The sequence below is a fragment of the Pteropus medius genome, unplaced genomic scaffold (genome assembly GCF_902729225.1).
Source record: "Pteropus medius unplaced genomic scaffold, Ma_sr-lr_union100, whole genome shotgun sequence".
Taxonomy (NCBI): domain Eukaryota; kingdom Metazoa; phylum Chordata; class Mammalia; order Chiroptera; family Pteropodidae; genus Pteropus; species Pteropus medius.
The window spans coordinates 392,186-412,655 of NW_024341893.1; the positions used below are offsets into that span (position 1 = coordinate 392,186).

At 49.7% G+C, this 20,470-nt stretch overlaps 2 protein-coding genes across 6 annotated transcripts; both read left to right on the forward strand.

Moving 5' to 3' along the window:
* Positions 1 to 11,356, forward strand: BLVRB (biliverdin reductase B). The gene is made up of 5 exons (XM_039853804.1): positions 1 to 212; positions 6,545 to 6,709; positions 6,838 to 6,927; positions 8,260 to 8,388; positions 11,076 to 11,356. The coding sequence occupies exons 1-5, from the start codon at positions 134 to 136 to the stop codon at positions 11,231 to 11,233; spliced, it is 621 nt and encodes a 206-aa protein (XP_039709738.1). The 5' UTR covers positions 1 to 133; the 3' UTR covers positions 11,234 to 11,356.
* Positions 11,357 to 13,431: 2,075 nt separating this feature from the next.
* SERTAD3 (SERTA domain containing 3) lies at positions 13,432 to 17,065 on the forward strand. Of its 5 annotated transcripts, none has more exons than XM_039853762.1 (3): positions 13,432 to 13,959; positions 15,330 to 15,584; positions 15,804 to 17,065. In XM_039853762.1, the coding sequence occupies exons 1-3, from the start codon at positions 13,903 to 13,905 to the stop codon at positions 16,404 to 16,406; spliced, it is 915 nt and encodes a 304-aa protein (XP_039709696.1). In that variant the 5' UTR covers positions 13,432 to 13,902; the 3' UTR covers positions 16,407 to 17,065. The 5 variants fall into 5 exon arrangements, with proteins under 5 accessions (XP_039709696.1, XP_039709702.1, XP_039709720.1 ...); XM_039853768.1 differs by having other exon boundaries at positions 13,480 to 13,959; positions 15,430 to 15,584; positions 15,804 to 17,063; XM_039853786.1 differs by lacking the exon at positions 15,330 to 15,584 and having other exon boundaries at positions 13,521 to 13,959; positions 15,804 to 17,063.
* Positions 17,066 to 20,470: the final 3,405 nt, after the last annotated feature.

The window sequence follows — 20,470 nt, forward strand, 5'->3', positions numbered from 1 at the left end:
GGTGAGGCGTGGCCTTCTGAGAAGTCCCGCCCTGTTCCTCTCGTTAGAAAAGGACCGAGAGGGAGGCCCGGCAACCAGTCGGTTCCCGCGCGGCTTTCGACTCCGCAGCCTCGCAGCCCCACGACCCCGCAGCATGGCCGTCAAGAAGATTGCCATCTTCGGGGCCACTGGCAAGACCGGGCTCACCACGCTGGCGCAGGCGGTGCAAGCAGGCATGAACTGGGACGGCGGGAGGTGTCACGGGGTGCATAGACGGAGCACTAGGAAGGGGCATCGTGGGCTCGGGCTGAGGTCGGTTGGGGCTGTCAGTGCCTTGGTGTGTGAGGACCCAGGGACAAAGCAGGTAGCCTTGGGGGTGGAAGTGGGGGACGCTATGAGATCCAGTTTTATGTGAGGATTTCAAGGAGCAGGAAATGGCTACTCGGAGGCTGGGGACTCCAATGCCGTTGGGATTTAAATCCTGGTGCTTGTGACAAGTGTTGTTATTGTGGTGGTGGTGGTGGTGGTGGTGGTGGTTAGCCCACCCGGCGAGGACTTACCAAACCAGGCCTCGCTTGCTTCCCGGCACCGCCCTTTCTTCACAAGTGTTAAATCTTCGCAGCACTCATGTACGGTGGGGTCTAGTATCACCTCACTTGACAGATGAGAAAACCGAGGCCAGGAGAGTGACTTACCCAACGTCACACAGCTGGAAAGTGGCAGTGCTGGGATTTGAACCCAGCCGGTGCTCTTAACCTTCTAACACCCACCAGCTCTTGACTTGGGCACCAAGGTTGGCGGTTGAAAAGGCTGGGAGAACACGTGTTTGTGAGCATCTAATGGAGATAGGGTCGCAAAGACTTGGGTGAAGATTTGGGGACCCTGGAAAGTTAATGGAGACTGAAAGTTCAAAGTGGCCCCAGGAAAGTGGCAGGAAAGATCATAAGTGCCCCACAGCAGCCCTCTGCACCCACTGTCCAGACTTCACCAACCACTTGCAGGGCCTGGGACTCCAGATACAGGGCCCCACCCTTGCTGGCCTCGGTGACTCCGAAGATAATGACTATCTGGGTGCCCCAAAAGGGTGGAGGCCACCAGTATCCCACTCTATACTGTTTCCTAGCCCAGCCCCGCTTTGGAAGGACTCTGCTTGAAAGTTCCCCATTAGGCCCACAGCTCTCCGCCTCCCCAGGAAGACCTAGTTTGATCCTTGACTTCGAGGAGAGAAGCAAATTTGCTGACAAGCATTTGTAGGGGAGGAAGTAAGAGTGAGAAGTTGAGAAGTGCTGAGTCACTCTGAGGATCTGGGTTCCTATGTTACTTACTACCTTTTCTTTAATGCCAAATTCTGCTGAATTCCTCTTATCCACCCTGTTGGTCACAATTGGAACTGCACCCTAGGGAACTGGGCCCTGGGCCCTGAAGAGGTTCTGACAAGTCCTTGCACAGCTCTGAGCCTCACTGTCGAAGGAGCTAGGCTTTTATTCACCTCAGTGATTCTGTCGGGCGAGTTCTGACAGGCGTGGACTCTGGTGCTAGCCCACACACATTCAACCTCCAGCTCAAACACACATTCAAAACCCAGTAGCTGGCACACATTCAAGGCCAAATGCCTTGTTGTCTTTGTACCTAGACATTTTCAAAGCGGGAGTAAAACTAGTAGCATTTGCCCTGGAACTCTTATGATAATTAAGTGAGATAATGTGTGGAAAGTGCCTGGAACTGTTTCTAGCACATGGTTGGTGCTCAATAAACATTCCTTGGCCGAGTAAACTCAGATCATAGCTGTGCGATCCTGGCCCACTTACCTAACTTCCTCAAAAAGAGCATTATAATAATAATAAGGTTGTTGCAGTCTGGTGCTTTTCAAACTGTGGGTCATACTCAGTTCTGACATATATCTACTTGGTCACGATAGTATCGGAATGTATCACACGTTAAATATTGGTTTTATGTATTTGTATTGAGGGCGGAGATCAAAAAAGCTAAGAAGGAGCATGATCTCTGAAACTTATTCCCCAATAGTTAGGAAAATACTATATATGTTATATATAATTACATATGTATATGTATATAAATATATTTATATACACACATCTAATTATATATGCGCTATGTATATTACATACATACACAGAAGGATAAAGTAAAAGCGATATGATAATCGAGGTCTTGCAACTTTTCTATAGGTCGGAATTTATTTCAAAGTAGAAAATTGACAGAAAACTAAAAAATTTATTTAAAAAAAAAGTTGGGAAATACCTTACAAACACGTGTTCTTTTTCAAAGTTATAATCTGTGGATTCTAAACTGGTCCTGTTTTGGCATGGTAGCCACTAACTTATATTCAAATTAAATTTGAAATGTGGGTTGTGTTAAAATCTTTTGGGGAAAAAAACCCACATTCGTCTGTGGGAAGAGCTTAGCACAGCATTTCTAAACAAATGTGGCTAATCACCAGTAATATAACACTAATGGCGACCCTTTTGCTGAGATCTGTGTCTCACCCGCCATAAAATACCCACCATTTACTGGGGTCCATTTTAACCGACACAGTAGCAGTTAACCGGTGCCCACATTGGCACCGCGAAAGCCCTCACTGCTTCTGGATTCATGTAGGGGAAGGACACCATGCGATGGGGACATCTGGATTGTGATCTTCACTTTTTTTTTTTCTCTTTTTAAAAAATTAATTTATTTCCCAATTATAGTCGTCATACAATATCGTGTTAGCTTCAGGTGGACAGCATACTGATTAGACATTTATGTGCCTTACGAAGTTTGTGATTTTCACTTCTGAGAGGAGACCGAAAGGTGTTTCCTGAGGTTCCTCAGCCAGTAAGTGGCAGAGCTGGAGTTTGAACCCAGGTCTGTGGGGCACTAAAGCCTGTGCTTTTGTGCTTCTAAACACTCCTGGAGATGGTGGCAAATATGACACGGTCCCTGAACCCACAGGCATCTTGGTTTATCCCAGGTGAGCATAAGTAGGGCCATGATAGAGGAACTACGAGTGGCTGGCGGGGCCTGGGGAAAGAAGGTAAAGTGTGTCCTAGGCCGAAGGGACATCACGTGCAAAGGCCAGGAGGCAGCATGAGGTGTTTGAGGAACTGAAAGTCATGTGGTGGTTGAAGAGGACAGTGGCTCCAGCATAGGGTGTGGAGGAAGAGAGGCAAGATCCCCAGGGGCCTTGAAGGCTGTCGTGAGGACTTCATCTTGGGGCACGGGGGCGTTACAGGAGGGATCCGAGCAGGGGGTCACTACGGTGGAAGGCTGGTCCGGCTGCCGTGTGGAATATGGATCGGAGCGGGTGAGACAGGAGTCAGGACCGTGGGGAGGACTAGGCCAGGCCTGGAAATAACACCGTGAGATGATTTAAGGGCACGACGGCCAACAGGCTTATAGCACTCATTCCCGTGCCATGCTCTCCCCTAAACTTTTCATTTTAGTTCTGTGTTTTTTATAACAGCTTTATTAAGATATAATTCACATACGGTACAATTCTCCCATTTAAAGTCTACAATTCAGTGGTTTTCAGCATATTTGGAGTTGTGCAAACATCGTCACAGTCAATTTAGAACATTTTCATCACCTTGAAAAAGAAACTTCTAGAAGTCACCCCCCATTTTTCTGGCCCAGTCCTAGGCAACCACTAACCTAGTTTCTGTCTCTATAGATTTGTCTGTTCTGGACATTTCATATAAATAGAATCATACAGTATGTGGTTCTTTGTGACTGGTTTCTTCTACTTAGCAAAAAAAAAATCTTTTTTAAGGTTCGTCTCTCTTGTAACATGTATCAGTATGTCCTTTCTTTTTATTGCCGAATACTACCGTATGGTTCTACCATATATTATTTATCCATTCAATTGATGGACAGTTGGATTGTTTTCACTTTTTGGCTATTATGAATAATGCTTCTTATGAAAATTCTTGTACAAGTTTTTGTGCGGATGTATGTTTTCAAGTCTCTTGGGCATATACCTAGGAGTAGAATGGCTGAGTCACGTGTTAACTCTGTGTTTAACCTTTTGAGGACCTGCCAGACTATTTTCCAAAGTGGCTGCATCATTCAGCATTCCCGCCAGGAGTATGTATGAGGGTTCCAGTTTCCTCCACCTACACACCAATGATTATAGGGATCCTCGTGGATGTAAAGTGGTATCTCATTGTGGTTTTGTTTTGCATGTCTTTAATGGCTAATGATATTAAGTACCTTTTTATGTGTTTATTGGCCATTCGTATATCTACTTTGGAGAAATGTCTTCAGATCTTTTCCCATTTTGTAAGTGGGTTATTTGCCTTTTCATTATCGAGTCATAAAAGTTCTTTATATATTCTAAATACAAGTCCCTTATCAGATATGTGATTTGTAACATTTTTATCTCGTTTTTTTGGGAGTTGTCTTTTCGCTTTCTGGATGATGTCCTTGGAAGCACAAAAGTTTCTTTTGTTGTTTTGTTTTCCCTTAAAATTTTAAAAATCTCTCAAAATAAGAAATATTATCAAATCAATTACTCTTGTCGACATAAGCCCGTGTAGAGAATTTTTATAAAAATTTATTTGAGCCAAAAAGAGGATACACCTGGAAGCAAGACCTCAACAGACAAATGCTCCCTGGAAACACAAAAGTTTTTAATTTTGACAATGTATCTATTTTTCCTTTTTGTTGCTGCTTTTGGTGTCATAGCTAGGAGACCATTTAATTCAAAGTCACAAAGATGTATGCCTATGTTTTCTTCTAAGAGATTTATAGCTTTAGCTCTCACGTTTAGGTCTTGGATAATTTTTGAGTTACGTTTCATATATGGCGTGAGGTAGGGATCCATCTTCATTCTTTTACATATGGATCCAGTTGACCCAGCAACATTTGTCAAAAAGACTATTCTTTCGCCACTGGATTGTCTTGGCACCCTTGTCCAAAATCATCTGGCTACATTAAGCTTTTAGATACATTATTTAAACCTGTAACAATCCTATACGATTGAGACTATTATTAGTGTCACTTTACAGATGAAGGCCCTAAGGCCCAAGGAGGTTAAGTGACTTGCCCAGTGTTATACAGTTAGCTAGTGGTAGTGCTGGAATTCAAACCCAGGGTTACTTTGAGGATTAAATGAGTTAATATATGTAAGAACTTGGCACCTGGTATACAGTGAGTGCTCGATACATATTATTAATCATTATTATCATCATCGCTCCAGAGTGTAAAAATCTCCCATCGTTTGTTTTTGAAACAGATAATGACAGATATCAAGACAAATGGAACCATGTTATTGTTTTTCCTCTTCCTTTGTCATTTTCAGAGTAAGGGATTAATCCTCTGATAGACACCAATGATGACCAATGAAGTTTCTTTGTTAGTATCATATGAACGCACAGCTTTTTATATATTTGATGTATTTCATTTCATGGCCCCATCATTTTTTAAGCATTGCCTTACCAGCCGGCAGCACGAGCTGTTCGGGCTCATCTTATCCTTCCCCTGCCCCAGCCCAGCAGCCGTTTCTCTACGGAGTTCTGGTTCATTTTTCTGGAGAGTGATATTTAGAGGCTGTCTTCGTTAGCTCAGGCTGCAATAACAAAATACCTTTTACCAGGTGGCTCAAACAACAGACATTTACTTCTCATAGTTCTGAAGGGTGGGAAGTCCAAGATCCAGGTGACAGCAGATTTGGGTTCTGGTGAGAACCTTCTTCCTGGCTTGTGGACAGCTGCCTTCTCGCTGTGTTCTTATATGGTGGAGAGAGAGAGCTCTGGTCTGTCTTCCTCACCTTCTAAAAACACTAATCCCATCACAAGGGCCCTACCTTCATGACCTCATCTAAACCTAATCACCTCCCAAAGGCCTCACCTCCAAATACCATCACATTGGATGTTAGGGCTTCGGCATGTGAATTTTAGGGGGACATGTTCAGTTCATAACGGAGCCCACAGTTAATAACTCTATTTTTTGATATCGCCATTTGCAATACACCTAACCATTTAACATCCTTTGCCATTGTTTAAAACAAAAGAAGAAATATGTTGGTTGTGAACTTTAAAATGAGTGTGTATGTGTGCAACGGGGGACACGAGTTATCCAAAATTCTTTTGGGAGGGGACATACCAAGGCAATGTTCAGAATCTTTAGTGACCACTCGGGCAGGGCCCGGTCCTCCAGAAGTCAGTCCTGGGGGACCAATCCCAGCGCTGGGCAACCTTTGGGCAACTCATGTCTTCCTCTGCTTCAGTTCCCTTTAAGACCATGGACGGGGCCCATAGACCAGGGCGATGCCAGGCATTAACCCTTTGGTTGAAGGAGGGTGGAGAAGTTGTGGTGCGGGGGTGCGGAGAGGCCTTTGGATGCATCAGTGCAGGTTATTTAAGGTATGGCCTGATGTTAACAACCAGCTGAAAATCTACTGTGGGTATGCCAGCAAAAATGTTTGGAGACCACCGCCTCAGAGCAGGAGGCCTGGGGGATGTGTTCAAGGATTCGTGACACCCTCCAGGACCCAGCCCCTGGAGCCTGGGAGAGCCGGCTCACGAGCCCACTGACCTGCCTCTCTGCCTCTCTGTGCCCACAGGTTATGAGGTGACAGTGCTGGTGCGGGACTCTTCCAGGCTGCCCTCGGAAGGGCCCCAGCCGGCCCACGTGGTCGTGGGTGATGTTCGGCAGGCGGCTGATGTGGACAAGACCGTGGCTGGACAGGATGCTGTCATCGTGCTGCTGGGCACCAGAAATGACCTCAGTACTGGGCCCCCACTCTGCCCCTTGACTTCCCTGCCTCGGCTAGCGCCACCCCGCCCCTGCCCCACCCCTGCCACCCCGCCATGCGCCGCCGCCCGCCAGTGACAGCCACTCTCTGTCCCCTCTAAGGTCCTACCACAGTGATGTCCGAGGGCGCCCAGAATATTGTGGCAGCCATGAAGGCCCATGGTGTGGACAAGGTCGTGGCCTGCACCTCGGGTGGGTGGTAGGGTCACAGGGATGGGGCTGAAGGGTCAGGGGTGGGCACTGGACAGGCAGCCCAGGGGCCTCTGCAAGGTGGTATTGGAGCCATCCCAAGTTACTGTGTATTTATTGAGCACCGTTTGTGTGCCTGAACCCTGCCAGGATATGCCAGAGACACAGCGGTGACCAGTACAGCCCTGGGCCCTATACTCACAAGTCTCACAGATGTCAGAGAAGTAGTAAACAGAGCCATCATCAAACAGTGACAGGCCACAGTAGTCAGGGCTGGGATGGGGGTCCAAGCAGAGGGCTCAGGGCCAGGATGGGGAAGCCAAGAAGAGGAGCCTAACCCAGCAGAGACAAGGTCAAGAAGAGCCTTCTAGAGGAAGTGACAGGGCCGTGGATACATAGCCCGGTCTCTACTCATTTATGACCTCCCCATTTATGGAGAGATGGACACTAAACAAATAGTTGCCCAGAATGATCCAAGCTGCATAGCATGAGCAGTTAATGCTAACGAGAGTTTATTGAGCACTTATTGTGTTCTAGGCACCATCCAAGCACCTTTGGAATGAATGCCACTTCATCCTCACAAACCCCTCTGAGTACTTACAGTTGTGGCACGTAGCAGATGCTCAGGAAAGGGTAGCTGTTCGGTCTCCCTTGTATACCTAAGGGAGTGGAGGCAGTGCAGGTCCCTTGGCTTACCCAAGGTCACGCAGACAGACGGCTGCTGGCAGAGCTGGCTTGTGAAACCTGGCTGGCTGTCTCCACGGCCCTCAACCCTCACCTCTGTTTCATCACACGCAGGGAGGGAGCTAACATGAGGGAGGGCTGCTTGGCGAGATAACGGGACTCCGGGCGGAGGGATCAGCAGCTGCGAAGGCTATGGGGCAGGAGCGTGGCTGCAGCAGAGCAAGTGGAGCGGGGAGTGTTGGGTGGTGAGGTCAGAGGGCTGACGGGGCTGGATCACGTGGGGCCTGGTGGGGACTTTGCTTTCACCCTGAGTGAGAGGGAGCCACTGATGAGCTTCGGAGCCTCCGGATGTTCCCAGGCCCCTTCTGGCTGCATATGGGGGCCAAGGGCAGGGAGACCAAGGAGGAGGCTGCTGCCGTGGCCTAGGTGGGAGGTGAAGTGGACAGGACCACATGGGGCGAGAAGTGATCCACTCTTATGGGGGCTGTTAGAGAGAGACAGGGGCCAGGCCAACTCCCACGGCTAGGCCTAGAACAACTGAAAGGCGGTGGTGACTCCCTGTGGGGTTTTGTCCTGTTACAAAATCAGCAGATTGCGGGCCTGGGCAGGCTGTCCTCAAGCCTTGGCTGACCCTGCCCTGTGTCCCCCCAGCCTTCCTGCTATGGGACCCGGCCAAGGTGCCCCCACGACTGCAGGATGTGACCAATGACCACATCCGGATGCACAAGGTACTGCAGAATTCGGGCCTGAAGTACGTGGCCGTGATGCCGCCCCACATAGGTGAGTGAGGCTGGGACCCAGCAGCGGGATTGCCACCAGCCTGCCCCCTCCCATCCTCTGGGGACAACCACCAGGCCTTGCCTGGCCAGTCAAAAATTGCAAACCTTCCCCCCACACTTCCTATCCTCTTTCCTGCTTGATTTTATTCTCCTTTCTAACATACTTTTCAGTTATCGCTGTTGAACGAGCCTCCTAAAATTTAGAAATGTAAAACCGCCCGCATTTATCATGACCGTCCGTCTCAGTTCTGGGTTCTCGCCTGCGGTTGCTCAGTAGCTGGGAGTGGAGTCGTGTGGATGGCTTTCCCAGGGACTGGAGGTGGTGATGCCTGCCGACTGTCACTGGAATACCAGCACAGGCCTCCCCTGCCCTCTGTTCATATTCAAAGGAAGGGGACTTCCGCTTCCTCACACACGTCACATCTTTTCTTTATCTTCTTAGTGTGTGCCTCCCTCACGAGGATGTCAGTTCTTTGACAGCATGGCCCTTGTTTGAATCACAGCCATGTTCTTAGAGCCGAGTAGTAGATGCTCAATAAATGTTTGTTGGATGAACGAATACAGGAGAACCACCTCTCACGGTGGTGCTCTGGGGGGGACCCGTAAACTTCACCCGCGCCTCGTTCCCTTCCCGGGTCTGGAATCCACACTGAGCAACACAGAGTCAAACACAGGGAGAGAGCCAGTCATTCAACAAATGTCTCTTGCATTTGAACTGTGGGCCTGGCTACCACTGCGAGCACTGGTGTTAGAGTCTCATGCTACTTATATAGCAGGGGAGACAAAGAAAGTTAAATGACGGCTGTTACTGGTGAGCAGTGCTCCAGTGAATGAAGAAACGGTAAAATATGGCGAGGCATAGACTCTCTAAGGAGAGGCCTTTGTGCAGTGAGGGGTAAGGCCCGAAGTCCAAGCACTTGTATCTTCATATTTGTGTGCCCACTGGAGGAATAGTTCTGCTTTGTCCTCAGCCTTCAGGAGGAGGGCCGACACACCTAAGAGGTTCAGCGTTCAGGTTCAGTTAAACGGGTGTGAAAAAAATAAAAATAAAATAAATAAAGGGGTATATATGAGGACCCCATTGGGACCAGAATCAGCAGTGAAGCTGCCTGGTGGAGAAGCTGGGTGAAAAGGCTAGATCTGAGCCTCAGTTTCCTCATCTGTAAGAAGGGTTCATCATATTACTTCCTGACCTAAAGTTTGAATTAAGTACCCGGAGAGGTCGTGCCTAAAAGTGTTTTAAAACAGAGCACTTTTTTAGTTTTTCTTTTTTTGTATGTGTGTGTGTATGTGAAAACTGACACCTCCATAAAAGTTGAAGGAATTAAAGATTTAGAAATACCTATAAACTCTTCATGTAGGTTCAGATTTTAACATGTTTCCCTGTTCACTTTTTAAAAATCTTTTTTATATCTAGCTAACAGCTATCTAGGCATGCATGTAACACACACACACACACATACACACACACATATATATATAATAGTATTTTTGACTGAACCATTGAGAGTAAGTTTTAGACATTGTCACACTTCACTCCTAGAACCTCAGATGAGCATCTTCCGAGAAGAAAAATATTTGTGTAGGAGCCACAGGACCATTATTGCACCAAGGAAAATGACATGAAATCTATCATGTCATTAGAATCAAATTTACCCAATTGTCAAAAAATATCTTTTAATCTCTCCTTCCTCCCCAAATCAAGATCCAATCGAGGATCAGCCACTGCGATTAGTTACCAAGTCACCTTTAATCTGGAACAATCCTCCATATCTTTTTCCTTTTTTTGCTATTTCTCATAAAATTAAACAGGCCTGGTGTTTTTTTGAATGTCCCACTTTCTGGATCTTTCTGGTTATTTTCTACAGATTCAGATTAAGCATTTTTTTTGGTAAGAACGCCACGCCAGTAAAAGTGTGTGTTTCTTATTGCGCAGGATTCCAAATTGTCCGTACTTCATTTGATCCCTATATTAGCTTGGTCACTGACAGGTTTTATTTTTAAATTATTGTAACGCAACCACTAGATACTCTTGTAACAGCCAAGTCATGCCTGTCTGCTCTCCCCACTAAGACCTAGTTGTACCCTTGCATTCAGGACACACCAGCTCCAAATTCACAAGGTCAGGAAAATGTGTCTGCTCTTCCACTGCCTCTAAACTGCAGACCCACACCTGTGACGTGTCACTTAGTCCTCCCAGAGGGGTCCAGAGGAAGGAAAGCGTCCAGACAGAGTAACCCAGAGCAGATCTAGCCTTTGACACTGGGAAATAACTTCCTCTCTCTAAGATTCAGTGTCCCCCCTTGTGAAATAGTTAATAAACAGTTTCTAGCCCATTCTCTGCTTTATTTCTCTGCATCTAACATGTGGTGTGTTTTACTTTCTTATCTTATTAGTTGCCTTTATCTGGTGAATGTCCGCATGCTAAAGGCAGAGAGTCATACCTTGTCCCTTGCTGGGTGCCCAGCACCTGACATATTATAGGTTATCAGTCAGGATTTGTCAGACGAATGAAGTAAAGGGGATAGTTAGCGCCCTGCACATGGGAAGGGTCTCACACATTGTTGGTCCTTATACCATTCAGGCTGGGCATACTTTAGGCACCCTGGGACTGTCATTGAAGTGAACATGTGTTAGGGGTGGGAAAGGACATCTGCTTCACCCAGCCCTTCTGTCCTTACTTTGCAGGAGACCAGCCACTGACTGGGGCCTATTCAGTGACCCTGAATGGACATGGGCCCTCAAGGGTCATCTCCAAACATGACCTGGGCCACTTCATGCTGCGCTGCCTCACCACCGATGAGTATGACGGGCACAACACCTACCCTTCCCACAAGTATGACTAGGGCTCTGTCCCTATCCAGCAGGATAGCATCCTGGGAAATGAAGAACAGAGGAAGGGAGCAATAAATTTTGAGCCAAGAGCTTCAGATTATTCTAAAAGATCCAGCTCTGGCTTTGTCTAGGTATCTCGGTGTCTCCATCTGTCCTCTGTGTGATATTTTCCTTCATTCTTTCCTCAGCAACAGTTCATTGAGTCATCGTTCTGCACCTAGCCCTGTGCTAGGGACCTAGTGGTGACCGAGGGTCCAGTGGTGACCAAGACGGCCATGAGCCTTGCCTTCACAGATCTCACAGTCTGGTGGGAAAGACAGCCTGCACCCGACAGTGAAAACCCACAGTGGCCAGGGCTCCAATGGAGGAAGTACAGAGGGCTATGGGACCCCAGAGTGGGTGGGTACCTGACTCAGCGCAGGGAGCAAACAAGGCTCTGTTGAAAAGGGGGTGTCCCACCTGAACCTGTTTTGGTAAGAATGAGCCAGAAGGTCCTAAGGCATGATGGCATTCCAGGCAGAAGGAACCACATGAGCAAAGGCCAGGAGGCTGGAGAGCACTTGGCCCCTTCGAACTAAAATCTGTCCCCTATAGTTAATACTTCTCTCAGAGGTGAAGAGTGGTCAACCCAAGAGGCTGTTCCATAGATGCTTAATTGTGCAGTCAATCATTTTGAGGTTTTATGCAGAGTAGAGCAGGGGAGAGATGGAGAGAGGGCACAGTCAGGTTTGTGTTTTGTTAAGCTTCCCTTGGCTACTGTGTGAAGGTGGGTGGGAGGGGTGCAGGAGCAGAGGCCGGGAGCTCAGAGTAGGCAGAGCCTGAGTGGACCATCCATGGGGGAGGGGAGTGCGGCATCCAGGAAGAAACCTAGGAACTGAGTTACAGTGTAATGAGGACCCTGGAGGAGGGGTAGGTTTGGAAGCTGGAAAGGGAAGAATTGCCCGTCCTAATCATGTCTCCCTGGAATCTACTGTCCTCTGCTTTTGTTCCCCGGAGTTATCTTTCCCAGGCCTGAGCAAGCCACTCCTCTCTTCCTACCTCCAGCCTCTCCCTGCCTACCCCCAGCACCCACCCTAACCACCCCCCACAAAGTCTATCCCAATCTTAGACTGCTTCTGCAAACAGGATGACTTGGTTGCATATTCCAAAGTGGTGAGAACTAGTCTGAGGTAGCCTGGAAAAAACTGCCTTCCCCACCCCTTGGTGAAAACTTGTGGGAATGGGGCACTCCTGGTTCAGATTTTCAGGGCACTAGCACTGTTTTATTTCTGCCGGCCAAGCAGTGAGTGGGTGATGGAGATAACCTTGGTACCTGTCCTCAGGGGGCCCACAGTCCAGACAGTAACAGCCCAGGTGAAGATGGGGGAGGCATGGGCAGGGCTGCAATTGGAGAAGCACAGGACACCATGGGAGCCAACCTACCCTAGAGCATCAGGGAGGGCTTCCAGGAGGAGGAAACCTGTGAGATGAGCTCTGATGAGAGGCAGCCTGGGAATTGAGGGGGTATTATCAGAATGGGGAAACAAGTTAAAAGATCCAGAAACCTTTTTATAAAAAAATTAATTTGTTTTATTAAGGTAACATTGATTAGTAACATTATATAAATTTCAGTTATATGACACTAATTCGATATCTGAATACTCTATTGTGTGCCCACTGCCAAATTTTTAGTTTCCATCCCTTACCATATATTTGACTCCTTTTACCCTTTTATTCTCATTTTTGAGTACTTGCTATGTACCTGGCATTGTTGTAGGCACTTGGGATAAGGCAGGGAAGAAAACAGACAAAATCTCTGTGTTCGTGGTGTTGGAGGGCTCTTGAAGCCATTTTAGAACTGAAAGTGAATTGGTGTGACAGGATAGTAGGGAGCAAGGAGGAGTGTGCATCAGGCCAGACCGTGAAGGTCTTTGTGGCAAAAGTAAGGAGTTTGAACTTTGTCACTAGGGTAGTAGGACGCCATAAACGAGTCTCCAACAGTGGAGGTGCCATCCTGAAATAGGCGGGATGGGGGTGCGTCAGGCGGATGCGGGAGGGACCGGCCACCAGAGGACATGCTGAGGAGTCCTAAGGATCAGGAAGGGGACTGTAAGGTAAAGTGTTGCGGAGGGGCCGGGGGGCGGGAGGACAGGGGCGCTGAAGGGGCGGGCTGCGGTCGCCCAGGCAACGCACGCCACGCCAAGCTATTGGCTGGTCTTCAGCAGCATCATCCTCCGCCCTACCCTGCAGCATCCGCCCTCGGAACCCCGGGGGCGCGGCCTACGCCAGTGTTTCCACTCGCCCTGCCTAATAGCGGGCTTGAGAGGGGCGTATCAGCCAGTCTTGCTCCATGATGGGGTCCAGACCTGGTGTAAAGGGATCGCAGAGAGTAATGCTGGCAATCTTGGGGCGAGGACAGTAGCTGACATGAGGGAAAGAGTTTTGATGTCTCCGCCACCCTCCACCCTAAAGGCGTGGCCCCGCCCCTGGAGAGTCGGAATCCTTTAAATGGTCGGGAGCGGGTCAGCCGTCTCCTGGCGACGGATGGGTGGCTCCGCCCAGCCAATCCGCGCCCTGCGGCGGGCAGGACTCCAGCCAATCGCGACTCGCGGCTCGCGGCTCGGCTCGGGCGGAGCTGGGGGAGCCAGAGGCTAGACCCAGAGGCCCCAGCGAGACTAACGAGTCGCCTACCCAGAACTGGATGGTCGCAAAGCTGCGGACTTTCCAGGAGGTTGTCGTTGCGAATCTGGCAGCTGAGGTGAGGGGTGGCTGCCCAGCTTGAGACCTGCCTTGGGTTAGGGGAGGCGGAGTCTGGGCGGGAGTAGGGGGCGCAGATTAAGGGTGACTGATAGGGTTTGAGATGCGAGACGGAGTTCGAGATCGTGAACGAGAGGCGAAGTTGTTGGGGCAGGATCTTCGAGTGGAGGGAATTTGAAGCTGGGCCTTGGGATATTTGGAGAAGCGAGAGATCCAAGGAAGGAACTTTTGGGACAGGGAATATGGAGATTAGAACATTTAGAGTCTCCCAGACGGGTCGAATTCGAGGCTCCAGTATTCTTGAAAAGGTATGAGGGGTTGGGGCTGGGATCCTGGCTATTGGAGAAGCGAAGGAATTAGGAGCAAGGAATCTCGGTTTCTCAGGCGCAGTGGCGGAGAGAGGGTGCTGGGGAGAGTTCCACGTTCAGGTTTTGGAGCCAGAGGGGGAATTTAGAGGTGAAGTGAGAGGCGTTTGAAAGACGGGAGAATAGGAGAGATTTGACGGGGGAAGGTCTCAAAATTGAGATACCTAGTGTCCCGAACGGAGTGAATCGGAGAGCGTTTGTAATCTTAGAGCAACTTTTGGGGGCCCAGAGTCTCTGGACCCGAGAGCAGTTAGGAAAAAGAATCCAGGACCTTCTGATGTCCGAAGGTCCGGGAGAAAGCAGGGTTAGAGCTGCAGTCAGGGGTGGGGGAGGGGTGTTCCGGGCGCAGAGCTCAGACTCGCCTCCCTGAAGGCAGCGGAGGGCGGGGCTCGACAGGCGCCTGGCAGCTGGACGTCCGGGTTCCCTTCCCCCACCCGCCCCGGGTCCATATGCGCATGCCCTGAGGGCGGGCGGGGAAGGTTCCTCCCTGTGGCGTGCGGAGCTCTCTGGGGATTGCAATGCACGCTCAAAGTCAACGTACGTACCTGGCGGCTATTGGCCCACATTTCCCACAAGCCCCTGAGCCAAATTGGGGCGTGTCTGCTGCTGAAGGCAGATCCGTGGAGGGGGTGGGGGCCGTAGGCGGCCGAGGTCTGGTTGGATGGGCCGGCAGGGGGCGGGGCTTTGCGTGAGTCGAGTTCTAGCAAGTCTGTGCGGCTTGCTTTGGGAGAAGCTTAAGGCGCTGACGGAGGTAATCAGGGAGCACTCTCAGTTAAGAGGGCATGAACAGAAGTATACTCTGTGCAAGAAGAGTCTCAACAAATAGGTGCCCTAAGAGTGTTCCAGGTGGCTCGAATCTAGTAGGCACTCAATAAATAAAAATATTGAATAAATAAATGGCATTTGGCTCTTGTTCATTAAGCGTTTCATGTGTGATGGGTCCTGTTCAAGTTAACACGTGGGGTCTCTTTCAAATGTGAGAATTTTTACAATCCCCATTTTACAGATGAGGAAACTGAGGCTTAGAGAGGTTAGATCGTTTTCCAAGATCACACAGCTGAGCACTGCAAAAGGCATAGTTAAAACCAAGGATTCCCTCCTCCCAGTCCAGGACTCTGTACTCCACACCTGTCTTGTACGCGTTACATTTGAAGAAATGAGTATTGTGGAAAGAAGTTTTAAGAGTCGGGTGTTAGGCTCATCTTGCAGACGAGGAAAATTGAGTTTCAAGGAGGAAAATTCACTGCTTGAAGCCACCCAGGCAAGTAAGTGGGATTCAGAGCCAGCTGTGTTTAAGCCCAGGTTTTGTTTTCTTAGTCACGTACAGTTACTCTTCTCCTTAGCTTTGTGGGATTCATACTGTCTCCATTTTATAAATGTAAAAACTGAGGTTCAGATCATTAATAATCAACAACCATACAGGAGATTCAGGATTTGAACTAGCCCTGCCGTGTCTGACTTGCCGCTTCTCTCTCCACAGGGCATCATGGTGGGAGGCTTGAAGAGGAAACACTCAGACTTGGAGGAGGAAGAGGAGGATGAGAAATGGGACTGGGGCCCGGCAGGCCTGCGAAGCTACCAGCAAGCCCTGCTCCGCATCTCCCTAGACAAAGTCCAGCGAAGCCTGGGCCCCCGAGCACCCAGCCTCCGCAGGCATGTCCTCATCCATAACACCCTCCAACAGCTCCAGGCTGCGCTTTGCCTGGCTCCGGCACCCGCCCTGCCCCCTGAGCCCCTCTTCCTGGGCGAGGAGGACTTCTCCCTGTCGACCACCATCGGTTCTATTCTCAGGGAGCTGGAGACTTCCATGGATGACACTGAGCCCCCTCAGAATCCCGTGGCTCCCCCAGGCCCCCAGAACGAAGTGCTACCCCAGCCTGATCCAGTCTTCTTAGAAGCTCTGAGCTCCCGGTACCTGGGGGACTCTGGTCTAGATGACTTTTTTCTGGACATTGATACATCCGCAGTGGAGAAGGAGCCTGCACTGGCCCCACCGGAGCCTCCTCACAACCTGTTCTGTGCCCCAGGGTCCTGGGAGTGGAATGAACTAGATCACATCATGGAAATCATTCTGGGATCTTAAAACTTTGAATAGTGTGCTCTTACATCTCAGCCTTGGCGGGCTGGATCCCCAGATGCAACTGTGTGTGTGTGTGTGTGCGTGTGTGTGTGTGTTACTGTTGGGCACTCTAAGCAGTGACTGTGGCCTTCTTTCCTCCTGTTTCAGGGTTCCACAAACTGTCTTGCATGTGTGTGTGTCTGGTTACCGTAGCCTTCTGTGAAGGTGGGTCTTCCTCAATTAATTTATCTATTCCAAATGCCTTAATGAGACTGTGTTTCTGGGAGTCTGATTCCCACTTCCACATTTCTTCTGCCTTCCCCTTCAGTTCCTACTCCCTTCTGACCACTGGGGCCTCAGGAAAAGATAGGCTGGGCCTGTCAAAGGATGACAGGGATGTGCTGCCTGGTTGCTATGGAAACCCAGGCTCTGCCTCTTCTACCTTGAGGAAGTAGGAGGGGCTGGCCTTCTCCCCCCAGGCGGAACCCCACCTCCTCAGCAGGACCCCAGTTCCAGCAGACTCTTGATCCATAACCAGGCCGGACCACGTGCAATAGGGTGGAAACCAAACTGCTCCATCATGCCGTATTATTTAAAAGAAAGGCAGGTTTTGTGGTGGGGTTTTTTTTGTAATTTTTTTAATAAAAGTATTTTTGAAGGGATGGTGTGGTGTTGCCTAAAGTTTCTAAACTTCAGTAGGTCAATGGAAGGGACCCTGTAAGTTCCCTAGACACCTGTACCCCTTCCCTGCCAAAGCTGGGGAAGTATATCATTAAACAACATTTATTGAGTGCTTGTTACAAGCGCTGTTCAACCCACTTCATTTGAATTAAGCCATATAATCCTCACAATTATATAGAAGTAAATCCTGTAATCATGTTTGACACAGGAGGAGCCTGAGGGTCAGAGAGGCCAAGTCACTCACTCAGGGTCACACAGCTAGTAAGAGTGAGTACCAGGGAGCGCTCGGACTCAATCTGCCTCCAGTGCCTGGTTCTTAACTTTGTTGCTTCTTGGTAGATTTAGACTTCCAGCCACATGGGTAGGATGGGAGGGCGAAACAGTCATATCTGTCAAAAGATAGGTCTTTCTGGCACTTAAAAGTCAACCCTTTCATTGTATGAATACCGGTGCTGAGGCCCAGAGGAGAAACAAAATGCCCAAAGACCCCCAGCACTAAAAGCAGATCTTTTAGAAAACCTGGTTAGGAAGCAGAGCCCAGGCTAAAGTTACAGTTTTTATGATTTATTTAGGACGTACGAGCCCAGGCCGGTGCGAGTGAGGGAAAAAGGGAGGCCAGGGAAGATACAATGTTTGCATTGCTGCTACACTGGCTATGCCTCCACCAAGACCTTTGAGGACACAGCATTAGGGACTTCACTGGAATGGTCGCAAGGAGGAACCACACCTTGGTGTACTCCACAGGTAGAGAAAGGAGGGGGATTTCTGCCTGTGCTTTCTGGCTCAAAGCCAGATTCTCCCCCTGAGAGGAGCATTGCATCTAAGTCTGAAAGCAGTGGGGTGACTCTAACAGATGGGTGCCAATAAAAAAAAGGGGGGGGTGGTCCAGAGGATCTCAAGAGGGCACGAGAGGTCTCTGCATCTCAATGGATCATGTTTTCCTCCTACTTAAAACTTTCAGCAACATCTCACACTCAGAATAAACCGCGCCAGGCCTTTGAGACCAGACGGTCTAGCTTCTAACATCCTCAGTTTAATCTCCCACTCTCCCTCACCTCCAGCCACACTGGTTTCCTTCGACCAGAGCTCGTTTCGACCTCAAGGCCTTTGCACTTGCCGTTAATTCCCCGGAGGACGCTTCCCCCATAGCTTTACCAACTATGTCCCCTTCTTAGAGTCCCTCCCTGCCTTTCCTAGCTCAAAATGTTCAGATGGACCACCACGCCATCACATTCTGCTTGATTTTCTTAGTCGCACCTATCCAATCTCAAGTTACTACCCTTTTATGGTTAGCCCCCTGGTCTACTGGAAACTCTGAGGGGGGGGGGGTTTGTCAGTCTTAGCCCAGCTGTATCCCCCGGGGCATAGAACTCTGCTTGGCACAGGTGGGCACTCAAAAAATTTATTTTTGCTTTCATTGAAAAAATGAATCCCCAAACTCACCATGGCCAACTCTCCCTCCCACCTCTCTGAACATCTCCCCCAAACTCCCTCTCTCCTTTGCTCCAGCCACACCATTTTCTGCTGTTCTTCAAATACACCAGCATGGCCAAACCTCTAGAGATGTGGAGTAATACCTGCCTCACTAAGCGATTGTGCAAAGTGTGTAAAAGGGGGCCTGGATGCACACCAAGGATTCCAATAATTGCTCAGATTTACTGAGTGTCTACTGAATGCCTCTTCCAGGCACAGGATTAAAATAGACACTTCCTGCTCTCCTAAAACATCGTAGTGGAGGGACGCTGAAATAAACATGAAAAGTAACAATAAATGCTGTAGAAAAAGAGTGTGATGGGGCTGCCACTATATAGATGGGACAGCTAGAGAAGGCCTCAGTGACAAGTTGACATTTGAGTAAAGACCTGAAGGAGGTGAGAAGTGAGCCAGTCTGTGAGGGAGTGATCCTGGCAGAGGGAACAGCCAGCAAACGCAAAGGCCCTCGGATTGGAACAGGTGTGGAGCAGTCCAAGGACGGTGAGGTCAGTGTGGCTGGAGCAGAGTGAGCAAGGAGGAGAGGACTAGGAGATGAGGTGAAACAGTTGAGGGGGGCAAATTAGGTAGAGTCTAGTCCCACAGAGAGGACTAGAGCTTCACCCCGAGTGAGAGATAAGCCATAGGAGGGTGTTGAGCAGAGGTGGGGCGAGACCTGACTCACTTTTAAATAAGCCACAGTGAGGCCAATATGAGGAGCACCCCCACTTGCCAGGTGAACAAACTGAGGTTCAGAGGGGCCCAGCTCCTGCTCTGTTAAAGAACTAGCGAGAAAGGTGGACAGGCTGGCGGGGCAGAGAGAACCGGGTCCCGGGGGCAGAGTCCGCGTTCCGCAACCAGCCCTCCGCCAGCCATTCCTCGGTGGGGGATGGGCCGCGGCCATCTCGGGGCGTGGCCGGGAGGTCGGGTACCTCTTCCTCAGTCCACTCACCGCCCTGGGCTGGCCACAGACGGGATACCCCGGGGCGGCGGCAGCCGGGAGCCGGTCCGGCGCCTCCTCCCTCCCCAGAGGCCAGGTGGGGCGGCCGGCCAGGGCGGGGCGCTCCCCCCTACCCGCTCCCTCCCCCCAGCTGGCGGAGGCTCCTCCCCAGGCCTGCTGGGCCCGGTGGCTGCGCTTCTGGTTTCATTTCCTAGGGCCCGGCCTCTTTCCTTCTCCCTTCCCCCAGCCCTTGAATCCCCGGTTCCTTCTCCACTTTCTAGTCTCAGCTCCAATGTCACCTCCTCGGGGAGGCTTTCCGGGACCACCCTGGCGACAAGCACCTCTCCTCAAGCCTCTCTGTTAATCCCATCCTTGTTTGTTTGGGTTTTTTTTCCAAGTCATTGAATAGAAGCAGAGATTATCCTCCTCATTTATTAACTTTCCAGGGTCTTTTCATCCCACTCAGAATGAAAAACAAAAGTCCATAGAGTGCTCTGAAGGGCCCGAAAGCGTGGCTGACCTCTTCCCATCGGCATGCAGCCCAGCGACACTGGCCTCGCCGCCTGGCCAAAGCCAGCTCCCGCCTCCTGGCCTTCATAGTGGCCCTTCCCTCTGGCTGGACACTTCCTCCAGAGCCTCGCTACCTGTCCCATGTCACCAGATCCCTACTCCATGCACCTCTTTTCATATTTCTTTTCTCTCTCCAGTCCCTCCCCTAACCCATAGAAATGGGACCATGTGAGTCTTAGCCGGTGTACCTCGTCATCTACAACAGTGCGCACCACGTAGTAGGTGCTCAGTAAATACACGTAAATCAAATGACTCCCGTGAGTTCTTCAGGGTTTGACCTGCAGCCGGCCTCTTGGAGACTCTGGGCTTCCTTTTTCCTGGGCCAACGAGATAGATTTGTGGCAGAAATTATGTGAATTTGCCTAGCAGGAGCCTGGTTCTAATTAGCATTTTACTCTCTCCCATGAAAAATTTCAAGCGCATAGAA

Coding starts and splice junctions, on each gene's coding strand:
- BLVRB (XM_039853804.1), top strand. CDS start 134: ATGGCCGTCAAGAAGATTGCCATCTTCGGGGCCACTGGCAAGACCGGG. Junction 6,928..8,259: donor GGTCGTGGCCTGCACCTCGG/GTGGGTGGTAGG, acceptor GTGTCCCCCCAG/CCTTCCTGCTATGGGACCCG. Junction 8,389..11,075: donor CGTGATGCCGCCCCACATAG/GTGAGTGAGGCT, acceptor CTTACTTTGCAG/GAGACCAGCCACTGACTGGG.
- SERTAD3 (XM_039853762.1), top strand. CDS start 13,903: ATGGTCGCAAAGCTGCGGACTTTCCAGGAGGTTGTCGTTGCGAATCTG. Junction 13,960..15,329: donor TTGCGAATCTGGCAGCTGAG/GTGAGGGGTGGC, acceptor CCCATTTTACAG/ATGAGGAAACTGAGGCTTAG. Junction 15,585..15,803: donor CACTGCTTGAAGCCACCCAG/GCAAGTAAGTGG, acceptor CTCTCTCCACAG/GGCATCATGGTGGGAGGCTT.